Source organism: Myiozetetes cayanensis, unplaced genomic scaffold, assembly GCF_022539395.1.
Source record: "Myiozetetes cayanensis isolate MyiCay16 unplaced genomic scaffold, myiCay2020 scf13, whole genome shotgun sequence".
In the NCBI taxonomy this organism is placed as follows: Eukaryota; Metazoa; Chordata; class Aves; order Passeriformes; family Tyrannidae; genus Myiozetetes; species Myiozetetes cayanensis.
Genome location: NW_026086937.1, coordinates 2,978,987 through 2,991,215, shown reverse-complemented (window position 1 = coordinate 2,991,215; position 12,229 = coordinate 2,978,987). Strand labels below are relative to the sequence as shown.

Below are 12,229 nucleotides of genomic sequence, written 5' to 3'. Positions count from 1 at the left end.
TTTTCTTACTTTTCCTTTCTTATGAGTTTCCTTTTCTTACTCCCATGGCCATCTTTTCTCTAGCTACAATATCAATTATCTTGTCCACTCACAGTGAAGGAGGCTTTTGGTATTGAAATTTAAAATATTTTCAAATGGGCAAGTAGAAGGCAAAGTCTTAATTCCAAAAGTTCTGAAATTCTAGACTTGTACATTGTACAATGTCAAGAAGCTTTCAATGATCATTTATTTCTTACACTTTAAGGACAGGATTGAGGAAGGTGCAAAACTTGGAGGAGCCAGCCTGGGAGCAGGATTCAGACAGAAAAGGAGATAAAGCAGATGTTTTGCATTCTAGGAAGCTAACAGTAAGATAAACAAATCTTTTATTTTGTAATGGGTAGCGTCCACAAAAGCTAGGAAAGCAAAATTACTGTGTCAGAGTGTAAAGGCAGAACGCAGCAGAGTTTAGAAATCAAAAGAATTGTAGGCTGAAAAAAAATTATGTAATCCCACAGAAAATTGTTCATCACCATACATTAGTACGTGTGCAACAATCTATCTGAAGTGGTGTTTAGTTAAGCCATATTTCATGTAGGGTCTGAAAAGTACTTCTATTTCTTGCATATTGATTAATAGAAATGATTGCATACAATATAAATTCATTTTCCATTGCAGAGGCTTTGCCCATTACCCAGCAGTGTACATGTACAGCCTTATTTCAGAGCTGCTTCAGAAAAGGGTACAATTCTCAAGTCTTATATCTGTATAATGACACTGAGTTTATTTTGAAATGTTTATTACAATTCTTTTTGGCACTTAGGTCCAGATCCTTGGAATTATTTAGAAAACTAACTGCAAATGCATGACTCATAGTTCAGTTTACCTGTGATGGGGAGGACAGCTCAGGAAAGAGCCACAATGACCACAGGAGGTATTTATTATTGATTCATTATGGGCACGTAATTCAGAGCTTCCAGGCTCCTGAGAGAGAACCAAAATGAAGGAATTCCATCTAATTTCAAAGTCAGTTATTTTTTAATGGCACTTCAGCTCAGGTTTCTGGTCTCCAGAACAGTCTGTTCAGTAATGCTGAGAGACATTGCAGTGGCACCGGTCAAAACTCTTTCCCTGGGATGCCCTTTTGTTAACACAGAGTTACAGAGAGATGCCCATCCCAGGCCTCTATTATCAAAATCCCACCGTGTGGGGGACTTTCATACAGACATAATCCTGGAGGATTAGGATGGGATCCAAGGACACCAGGGCAGTGATCATGACACAGCAGAGCGTGCAGCCAACTGCAGGAGCACAGGAAGAAGGTGTGTCTTGCTTTTCTGGCCACTCAGGTTTGCCCACAGACAAATGGGGTGTGCAGCTCTTCTAGAATTGATCCACCATGTTCAAGCTTTCTAAACTTCAACTTAGGCATTAGTACTTTGATAGAAAACAATTTCCATCACTGACAGTTTTTCAGTTGGTCACTGATAGGACATGTGTATATATACAAATTTTTTCCTCATACAATATTTAAATAGTTTTCTGTCACTATAGATGTGTATTTTGAGAAAGAACAGCCAAGATCAACTAGTCATCAATGGACCATATTTCAATTAACAATCAGAAGCATGCACAGTTACTAATTTAATGTATAATATGAAAATGCCTTGGCTTCATTCAATGTTCTATAATTCTTTAGAAGACAGTTTGGATTTTTTTTATATTTAGTATATTGAGTAAAATAAAAAGCCTGCAAGCTTTTCCAGATTCACCTAGCCCAAATAAGAGATAACTAAGTTCTCATAAATCTAGTGAATGGCATAGACATTCTCTTTTAACCAACCTCTTAACAGAAAACAAGCAGAGATTTCTAAACAACATATATGAGGAATTACATCAGTCTAACTACTAGATTGATCTCAGAGTCCTTAACTAAATAAATAGATGTCATGATTATTACAAACAAACTTCTTTACAATCTTAACTTTCCTCAGTGGTAGCTGTACCTCATAGCAATCAGAGAGTTATGCTAGTTTGCTACAGTCAGATGTGTCTGTGTCTGAATATTGATTTATGTCAACCCTGTTAATTTTCAGGAGCAGCAAAGTGCACAAAATGAATGGTATTTAAAACAGTAACTGTCATTAGCTCTAATCATCACTTACCCTTGATCCTTTCTCTGGAAAGCACCGACAAACTGAACAATCCTGCCCCCACATGGGTCAATATATGCATATCCTCCCTAGAAGTTAAAAATTTAGGGATTTATCAGTGCACAGGAGAAAACAATCACTTAGTCAAATATTGTCATCTGGACACATGAGCTAATGAGATGATTACAAAGACGTGATTACTTTGTTTCATCAAGCTGTAATGAGGAGACAAAGCATATTCAAGGAGAAACTAAAACACATCAAAATGTAAATTCAATAGATTTATTGTGTGCTAAGTGAACACCATTTCATAATTCTTTCCTATTTCCCAAATTGTAGTAACAAACATATACCAATTACACACACACCATATGCCCTTATAAACTCACACAGATGGTTGGAATGTCCACTAAAGAACATTATTTTTCAGCAAAACTGTGTAAATTATCAAAGACTTTTCAAAAAGGATAACAAGGGTTAAAAGATTTAAGAATAATGTAGGTAAACAAATAAATAGTGATAACAAAAATATTTGCTCAGTGTCAATTTTCAGTATTACCAAGGTCAACATTGTTTTGTTACTGGTTTTAATACCCAGCAGAACACTATATGTTCATATTTCAAGGTTTCAAGGAGAAAACACTGGCAAATGTTAGATAAGGAGGAAAAATTCTGTTCTTTCTATCTAAAACAATTTTAGAATATCTGGAACTCCCAAACCTCAGAACAAGAGGGTATGATGGTCTCTCTCATGGGCTTCTCTTCCACACACTGGATTTCCCACGAAATTACTAATCTGCTCCACACTGGTCTCTCACCTAGTTATGAAAAACTTGCCTCTCCTGGAATGTCAGTGGAATGCAAGTTTCCAGTAACATGTGAGCTGTTACCCTTTGTTCTGATTGAACACATTTATTTGTAAAAAGTATTTCCATTTTCAACAGTTCAACTAAAAAGGGGATGAGTTTGGGAATAAAAAAAAAAAAAACCTGCAGAAATACTGAAGGGAAAATTGCAGTTTTCCCCCAGAACTACAGGTCATTTTGGTGTATATACAGTGTTCCTTGTTTGAACTGCACCATCCTACCTCTCACCTGTCTAAAGCAAACATCCATGGCACTTACCCCAGTGACTTCTTGTGCTGCAAAAACCATCAGCAGGCACCTGATTTAAAAGAAAACAGAATTAAAACTACTATAGAGCTGAAATAATTTCTGCATTAAAAAAGATTAAAAAAAAAGGGAGAAAAAATACACTAAAAAACCCAGAGAGAATATACTAAAATCAAAAAAGGTAGCCCAAACTTTCTGCAGCAATACAGGAAATGAGTATTATTTTTAATTAGTATTAATAGTAATGTTATTTTTAATGAGAACTAAGGTGCTTAATCATTATATGAAAAGCTAAATTAGATACAACCATAACATGTAGAGTGCTGTGCATTATTCTGCAGGCTGCAGTGAAGCCTATTTCAAAATTACTTCAACTTGGCAAATACATAGGCATTTAGTAAAATTCCCACAGTCCTATTGAGATCAACTTCTATTTTGTCTCTAATAGGTCAGCTCTGGAGAACTGAGAACTGTGCCAGCAAAGTGATTACTGTCCCTGATTATTGTCAAATACACAGATTTTACTGAAACAAAATATTTATGCAAATAATTCGTATTTGCACACAAATGGTTCATCCTTTAATGCATCAGGTAAGTCTGTGCAGAAAGGATTTCATGTCACAGGAACACTTCAGCCAGGTAGCAGATAATGGCCTTGGTTTACTCTGTGATTGTTACTAATTTAAGCCCATTTTTGCTCCTCACCTTCCTAACTTGCAGACAGTCTCTGTAAACATTTTTTTTTCCCCTATCAAAGTTGACCAGGTGTGAGTTATTTTTCATTGAAGGAAACACTGAGTACTCATGAAGCCTTCAGGCAAGTGAGATAGAAATCTGATGATGCTGCTCTTGATAGATGGTGCTGCAATCTCCCTTTTTCCAGTCATGTATGGCAAGGATGTGTTTGCCAGATTCTCTGTCATTTCAAAACCCCTGCTTCCTGAAGCCAGGTTTGCTCATTACTTTTCCTTCTCCAAACGTGTTCATTACTAGAATGTAGGAATCTCTTTCCTCTTGAAACAGAATTATAGTTCCTGGTTCCTACTGTTTAAAAAGTGCAGAGCCTAAAATTTAAATGGTATGAACTTACAGGCCAGCAACCAAACTCAAATACAATAAATCATCATTGAGGCTTATCAAATTTATGACAGGCTACAAATGATTTTGCTGCTGATTTGTTATTACTGTTAAATTGATAGCTAAGAATATAACTCAGTGAATCTGGTTAAAAAATGTAGTGATCTGTAAAACTCACCAGGCAACTGTAATAAGCCACTTAATCCGTTCAAATGAATCCTTTGTTAATGCCATTCACGCTGATTGAGGATCTGTATATGCAGCACTTTTTTTTTTTTGGCTTTAAATGGCAGGTCTTCTCTTTCCTTCTGTTTGTGGATGGTCTATAAACACTGTTCCATGCTGGTGTTGTTTTCCACTCTGAACCTGTTTGCATTAAAATATACATCCAATATACAAACGTGAATGATTACTGGATAACCTAAAATAAGCCTTAATTGTTTATTTACGTCACACTGCACATCTCTGTGTTGGTACCACATTATGTTATTCCTATTCAGGATGCATTTTATTTTATCAGCAATCCAATTATTTCAAGGGGACTATATATAAAATTACAGATCAACATGAAAAAGGGGTACAGGATTTCAGCCTACAAGACAGGTAAGTCTTCATTCAGTATTTAAAATAATGAACGAAGAGCATCTTGCACCATTATTTCTGAAAAAGCTACCCCAGCCACCATTTTAGTTAAAGGCACTAAAGCAAAAGATGCAACACCCATCTGCAGTAAAAAACCTAATGAATTAAAAACAAACAAACAAAAACAAACAAAAAAGAAACAAACAAAAACACAACAAGAAAATATTTGCTCTAGTTTCAAGACCAGACTTTGCAGCAGTATCATTTGCAACCTGGACTGGACCAGTCTGTGTGAGCATCTGAGCAAGGGAGGACCACTCTAAATGCAAAATAATCTACGTGCATTGTCAGCTCTAAGAGTTCTTCCCATATGCATGGATAGATGACAGTCATTGGAAACATTACCTAGAGGTTTTTAGCTTTATTTTTAGAACATTTTTTTCCCCACAGCTTTCACCAGGAAGGTGGAAGCCCTCTGTGCAGGACTGACCAGTGGCCTCTGCAGTCCCACACAGTCAAATTTTGCATGCATAAATTAATTAGGCAGTGCACCTGTGACCTGTCCAACGGCACAGATGCTGTTTTATGTGCAAACATGCTGCTCCAAGCTTTTTGTAAGCTCAGGCTCCACACATCCAGGAAATGGCCAGCTCGTGCAAATCTTTCTATCCCCCAAATTAGCCAAAAGCTGCAATCCTTTGTAATAAGGCACATCTGGCAAATGATTCACACTGGTCATTTCAAACTGAGGGTTTGAGAGGTTGGGCTTCTCCTGTGTTAGCACAGGTTATCACAGGCATTTTTTTTTTTCAGTGCTCTAGACTTCCAAATTAGCGAGGTAATTTTGAGGAGGTTGAACGCTGACTGGAGTGAATGGACAAGGGTTCAGTGCCTTTGGAGAAGCCTCCTGAGGGAGCAAAGACAAGCAGTTCCTGGGACAGGAGCAAGGATGTGTGCTGCAGCAACCTGGCTGCTCTCTGAGAGCTGCTCAACCAGGAGCTGTGTTTGCTTTGTTAAACAAATGAGTGTACAGTTCCTGAAACATCGCTGGTTTGCTTTCTACTGCTTGGATAGTGTGGCATCTTTCTAACCAGAACTGATCTCTAGATAATATTGACTCCCCTGTGTGTGGACAGTACATCCAAATCCCACAGTACCAAGAAGAGACTTTGCAAGCTACTGTGCCCTGACTGATGAATAAATAGCCTAAAGGCAGCCAACCCATGCTGCAAGATCACACCCCACATGCGCTGTACAGTTCTCCATTCATCTGCCAAATTCTCAGTCTCTTTCTGGGCCCCAGTTCCCCATCTGTAAAAGAGGGGAAAAATAACAACATCCCTAATAATAAAATAATAATCCAATAGCATTCCTACCTCACTATATTATTTAATGCACGAGTGGGAGACTTGCACCCCTCTGCCTGCTGTTTTGTCATGGCCATCTAAACCCCATCATTTTCCCAACAAGGTGAAGTGTTCAGTGATTAATGCAATAATATAAGGACTACAAAGTGTTATTTAGATTTCTGTGTCAAAGGGACCTCGTGTTTTATATATTAGAGCAATCACAACAGTTACCTCCATTCAGTTACCTAATTCAAAAGAAGATAAAATACCCCTGGGTAGCATAAAATTCTCAAAAGATAGAGGGGGAAAAACTGGCACTATAACATAACCTGGATGTTACTTCCTACACAAGAATCAAGAAGCAAGACAATTTTTTTCTTAGGGACTCCCATAAAATAAGGCTATGGGACACGAGGCATGGTTTGAGGCAGACACACAGCTATAGTTATTGAGATATAAAAATGAGAGTAGTCCTAACTGTGTTCTCATGACATCCAAAGAAACCAACATCATGTGTAACAAGACCCCTGAAGTTGCATAGTCAAAGACTCAGAAGATTCAGAAGTTAGGAAGCAAAAACTGGCGTTGCAAGCTCAGTTCTAATGTGGTTCCTTTGGGCGTGTGATTAGGGCAGTAATTTTAAGCACATGAACAGATATGCTATTTTCCACAGGACTTCTGCCTCATGCATGATGGATATATTCCATACTCTTTACATCCTTTTCATTAATATAAATTTTTTTCACTTATAGTGCCCTGTAAATCTTTTCATTTTATGCTGAAGTAATAGAACTGTATGTAATGTTTTCCACAAAAATATTGCTTATACTTTACCATCGAGAACTGATGAAACAAAAGCAAAGCTAAAGTAATTAACTATCAATTACTGTGGAAGAAGCCAAACTTTAATGATCTGCAGCTTTCAGTTGCTTTCTAGTACTAATGTTGACCTCTGCTATTCATGTACTGGTGGTTTTGTTGCCTTTTTTTTTTGGTAAAGTACCTCTACAGGCATGTGCAGGGGGACATTTTGACCCAACTGATATCAAGCCTGCCTGGAGAGCTGTTTTGACTGTCTGTCTGAATTTGTAGCTCTCTGAAGATATCGCAGACTACAACAGCATCAGCAACACAGTGTGCATCAAGGTTTCACAGACTTTCTGTGGATGGCTGCTGTCAATTATGGTAACAATGAGAAGGAGAGGGAACATCAGTGCCTTATCTTACCTTTTTTACAGCTCAGTGTTACTCTGAAGGCATGTATCTGTCCCAGAAAAGAGCATTCTTTTTAAAATGTTTTTCCTTGTTAGCACTCTCCCATATTTGCTTTGAGCTTGCTTCTTTTTTTTTTTTTTAATTTCCAAGAGTTTTCATCATTAGAAAATTAGCTCTGCATCTATCAGAGCAGTATTTCATTTCCTCAGTATTCTCTCTTAAGTTCATTTATTGCCCCAACAGGGGTCTGCCTGCTTTCTTCTGGCTTTTTTTCTAGTAATTGTTTAGCCTGATATTCAGGAGCTCTCCTTTTGAGTGGTACCTTCTTTACTCAGTGACAGTCATGCTGTTTGTTCTACATCAAAACTGGCATCATTTCTGAGCACTGATCACTCTCTTCCACTGCAATCTCTGACCTCACTGTCTAACAGAACCTTGCACCTTTTGGTTTTACTTTTGTGTAAATGACTGTCAGCTACACTGTAACACCAGTTTTTCTAATGTTAAATTCCAGAGGTAGATTTGGGTGCTTGTGATTTATAAGTGCTTATGGCTTGTAAAAAAACTGTAGACACCACTTTACTTTAACACAGTATTGTTGTGTAAAAAATGTAGCACTGTTAGAGTCAACAGGTTTAAAAATCTGACAAATAAAATGTATCATTTCAGGGTTTTATCCCTAAGATACTATTTCCTCCAAGTGGTCACCATCAATCTGGCTTGAGAACAGAGGATTCTTTTTCTCCTTTCTCTCTATAACTTGCTGCCTATACCAGCTTGCTCTCATAGATGCTGGATATTTCAGAGCCGAGTTGTTGACACGGTTCTATGTACAAGATCTTTGACACTGAACACCTTCCAGGGATGTGTTCTCACTGGTAGTACCAAATTTTTGGGAAAAAGTAACCTCTGCTAACTAGCTTTCACAGCAGCTTTCATAGGGGGCTGACAATACTGTCTACGGAAAGGAAATTCAGCTAGTGCCTGTAAAAGAAGCTGTTTTACAAAGCCCTGAATGCTCTTTTAGCTTTTATGAAAGCCCTTAGATTTGTATTTCACGAGTAGTCCTATATTTCTATACACATACAATATTGTTGCTTTTTCTCTATCACTTCTAGTGCTCAATGAAACCTGTAACGTGGGATTTCCCGCACAGCATCCGTGAACGCTACAGACAAGGTAAGGCTGCTGTAGAACTGCCAGCATAAGTTTTCACCACGTTAGAACAGCACTTTATTTGCCGAGATGTTCCCTTATGTCAGCAGCATAAATGTGATAAACTTCGCACATCGCCGACACATCACGAATCACAATTCCTGTCGCAAAAGCTTTATATCGTTGCTAAACTACACGGAAAGCCTAGAGAGAAATACTTCTCGCTGATTTATGCATTTATGCAGCGGGGCAGCGTTTTGCCCCTTCTGGGACTTCTTGATCTCCGCTGCCTCATTAAGAAAACGCCTGAGGGAGAGGAAAGGGTAGGCGAAAGGAAAACACTCCCGTCCCGTCCCGTCCCATCGCGTCCCGGAGCGCCCCGGCAGCGGGGATGGCGCTGCGGGCCGGGCTGCCACTGCCTGTCCCGGCACCGCCTCGCTCCCCCCGGCTTTCACAGAGCCCTTCTCCCCTCCGGGGCACCACAACCGACCCAGCTCCGGGCGAGCCGGGATGGCTCTGGAGCGTCCCCGGCCCCATCCCCATCCCCGCCACCTGCGCCCTCACGGCGGAGGACGGAGCCAGCCTGGTACCCCGGGACACTCCACTCCAGCTGTGCCGGGCCGGAGCTGCCCCTCAGCCCCCGGTGCCGCTGCCCGCCCGCCGCGCTCACCTCAGCTCAGCTCCCAGGCGGGAAAGCCCCCGACACCTCGCTCCCTGCGTGCCCGCTGAGGACGGACGGACGGACAGACAGACAGACGGCGGCTGACAGCGGTGCCCGAGGCAGGAGGCGCGGGGGGGAAGAGCGGAGGGGAGGAGGGGGTGGCCCCGCCCTGGCCGGCCCCGGCCCCTGTCCCCACCCCACCCCGGGGCGCTGCGAGCGCCGAGGCGGGTGCGAAGCAGGACCCCTCAGGCCAAAACCCGCGGGAGGGCGGGCGGGGGGCAGAGTCGGAGCGCCCCGGGACGCCGCGCAGGCAGCGCCGAGGCGGGGATGGCCGGCGGGGGCTGCCCGGGCCGCCTGGCGCCGGTGCTGCTGCTCGCCCTGCTCTGGCCGGGCCGCGCCGCGGCGGAGGTGAGTGAGGGCCGGGATGGGATGGGACGGGACGGGGCGGCGGAGCGGGGTCACCCGGGGCACAGAGGGCCCGACCGCGGGCCCCGCTGCCGTGAAGGGAAAGGGGAATGCGCCCGTGTAAAGCGATGCGCGCCCGGGCAGGGCGAGGCGAGGGTCGAGGGGAGGGCTGGTGCATCTCCTGCTCCGCTACCTGCGCTCCGCTGCCGGGCGGGGATGGGGAAGGGCGGGCAGGCCCCGCACAGGGCATCGTGTCCCCGCTGCTCTCAGGTGCGCAGGAGCCTCCCCGCCCTTCCCTCCGGGGAGATGTGGGCACAGCCCGAAGCGCGGAGGCCGGTCCTGCGGGCGCGGGGATGCGGGCGGAGAGGTGTCCGCTGGGGAGGCTCTCCGAGGTAAACGCTCCCGGAGCAGCACTGGCGGTCTGGACCACCTGTGCCACCCGCACGATAAACTCACTTCACGGATTGTCTTTCAGGTTGAATGGTGAGTGTGCATCACCGTTCGGTCAATAAATTCTGCTAGATAGTGCTGTAGTCTTTGCTGTTCCTCTCTCCTGTGGCTGGTTGTGAGATTTGGGTTGTACTCCCTGGGAGAAGAGCAGTCAGCTGTGAGGGTACAGGGGCCAGTGTGGCTTTCAGCATTTCTGGCACTTACCAGAAGAAAACTGCCAATTTTAGTAAATTTCTGAGAGACATCAAACACACAAAACTGCCAGGTGTAGTAAATATCAAGTTCTCTTTCTCCCATAATAGCCAGCAGTGTTAATTTTTCCTTGCATGTGTGAGTAAAGCTCCAACACAGTACAACAAAATCCTTTACTGTCTGTCAAAACATTTTGAACTTCACCTTTATGAGGAAAAAACGTGATCTACTTTGTTGTTGCTAAAACAGAGCCACATTCTGTTATAATTATTGGGAGCAGACTTATTAGTAATAACGTTGCTTCTGAACTGGTGCAGCTCTTTTACTCACCCATTCTGGGTAAAGTGTCTGGAAACAAGATAAGCACCTCACCCAATATGTTTCTCTCTTCTTTCTTTCTTTTTTTTTTTTTTTTTTTTTTTTTATGGTACTCTAACTTGCAGTGAAGTTTAGTCATTTAACAAAGATACAATTGTTGTCATTGTAATGGAATTAAAATACCTCTCGGTTCTTATGTAGAACAGAGGTACCAAATCTATTTGCAAGGCACACGTTTTCTGCAGGGTTGTTTCAGGCTCTGCCTGCATCAGTGCCCAGTTAAAGCAAGCCGTGGAAGATTAATAAGACCTGCCTCTCTCTTCTACCCACTTTGCTGGTTTTTATTCCATTCTTCTCTTCCTCTGCTGGTGCCTCCCATCCGTTGCTCTTGTTGCTGTGAAGAGCTGGACCTCCTCGTGTGCTTCAGCACAGCAGAGGGTGCAGGCTGTGTTCCAGGAGTGCCTTCCCCCTCCCACAGCACACACACACACTTATTTCTAAACCTCTCTTCTGGCTGTGTTAATCTTGTCATCCTGTTCCATGTTTTTACCTACAAGTGATGAGCAAAGGAGGTGTATTGGCAAGTGAGACCCCCACATGTGGTCCAGAAAAGGGTTTCAACCCATTTTTAGCCACCTCAGTGTGGTCCTGGGATATTTGTCTGTCTCGCAGACTCATGTGCCACGGTTGATTAGCAACCTTTCTGCTCAAGGTAAATCATGGAGCTCTGAATCATGGTGTTTTCTAGAGCATTTTGGTTACTGGGTCCTCATTTACACTTAAAGACAGGCTTTGGAATGGTAAGAAGTGTCTTCTGCAGAGAGCTTGCTGTTTAAGCAAAGTTTGGACGTGTGTTGATTCAGTGATGCTCTGAGAATTCAGCAGATCTCAAATGTCTGAGCTTAGTTTAAAGTAGGCTTGCACAGCCTCGTCTTAAATCGAGATCAGCTTAAGATTCAGGTGTCATAATTTCTATTCTTTTATGAAAATGCTGGTCTTTTCCAAAGAGGAAGTCTAATCTAACAAAATGTTCTAGATGATGGAGCAAACAAGAACTCATAAAAAAGCAGTTTTATCTAAACTAATTAAATATTAGAGGCTAACATAACTGACATGAAGTGATTGATGAATAAATCATTGCACTTGACTAAACTGTTCATTGCAAGGAAATAGGTATTGTTTATGTTTTAAAATCACGCTACACTTTTGATATGAAAATAAATTGATGTTTGACCAGCAAGCAATACTTTTGCTGTTTGCATTGATTAAAAAATGTTGCAGCATAGAAAATTTTAAGGCTACCTTATTCCTGAAGACAAGAAATAAAGTTATTAATTTATGCCTGCTACTGTTTATACAGCAGATTTTGGTCCTCACAGCTCTTCACAGAGTCCAGACTTCCCTGCCCTGAGGAGGCTGAACTTTCTGGCACCTGCTAGGGAGTATTATTATCTGCATTCTTGGCCACTGGCATGCTCTAATCTTCTGAAAACTCAGCAGAAGTAGCATCTTCCCATGTCAAAGGCTTTTCAGCTCGTTTGATGTATTCCTTCTCTACAAATACTGGTTTTATAATTCTTC

At 42.1% G+C, this 12,229-nt stretch overlaps 2 protein-coding genes across 2 annotated transcripts in view; one reads left to right on the top strand and one right to left on the bottom strand.

Moving 5' to 3' along the window:
• The window catches only part of COL4A4 (collagen type IV alpha 4 chain), a 52,111-nt gene extending 47,556 nt beyond the window's left edge, over positions 1 to 4,555 (bottom strand). Inside the window, 4 exon segments of the mRNA XM_050307714.1 lie at positions 2,145 to 2,188; positions 2,191 to 2,221; positions 3,257 to 3,296; positions 4,500 to 4,555. Coding sequence (XP_050163671.1) covers positions 2,145 to 2,188; positions 2,191 to 2,221; positions 3,257 to 3,296; positions 4,500 to 4,555 — 171 coding nt within the window.
• Positions 4,556 to 9,575: 5,020 nt separating this feature from the next.
• COL4A3 (collagen type IV alpha 3 chain) overlaps positions 9,576 to 12,229 on the top strand; it is a 47,512-nt gene continuing 44,858 nt past the window's right edge. Inside the window, exon 1 of the mRNA XM_050307706.1 lies at positions 9,576 to 9,691. Coding sequence (XP_050163663.1) covers positions 9,611 to 9,691 — 81 coding nt within the window. The 5' untranslated portion in view covers positions 9,576 to 9,610. The remainder of the gene's footprint in view (positions 9,692 to 12,229) is intronic.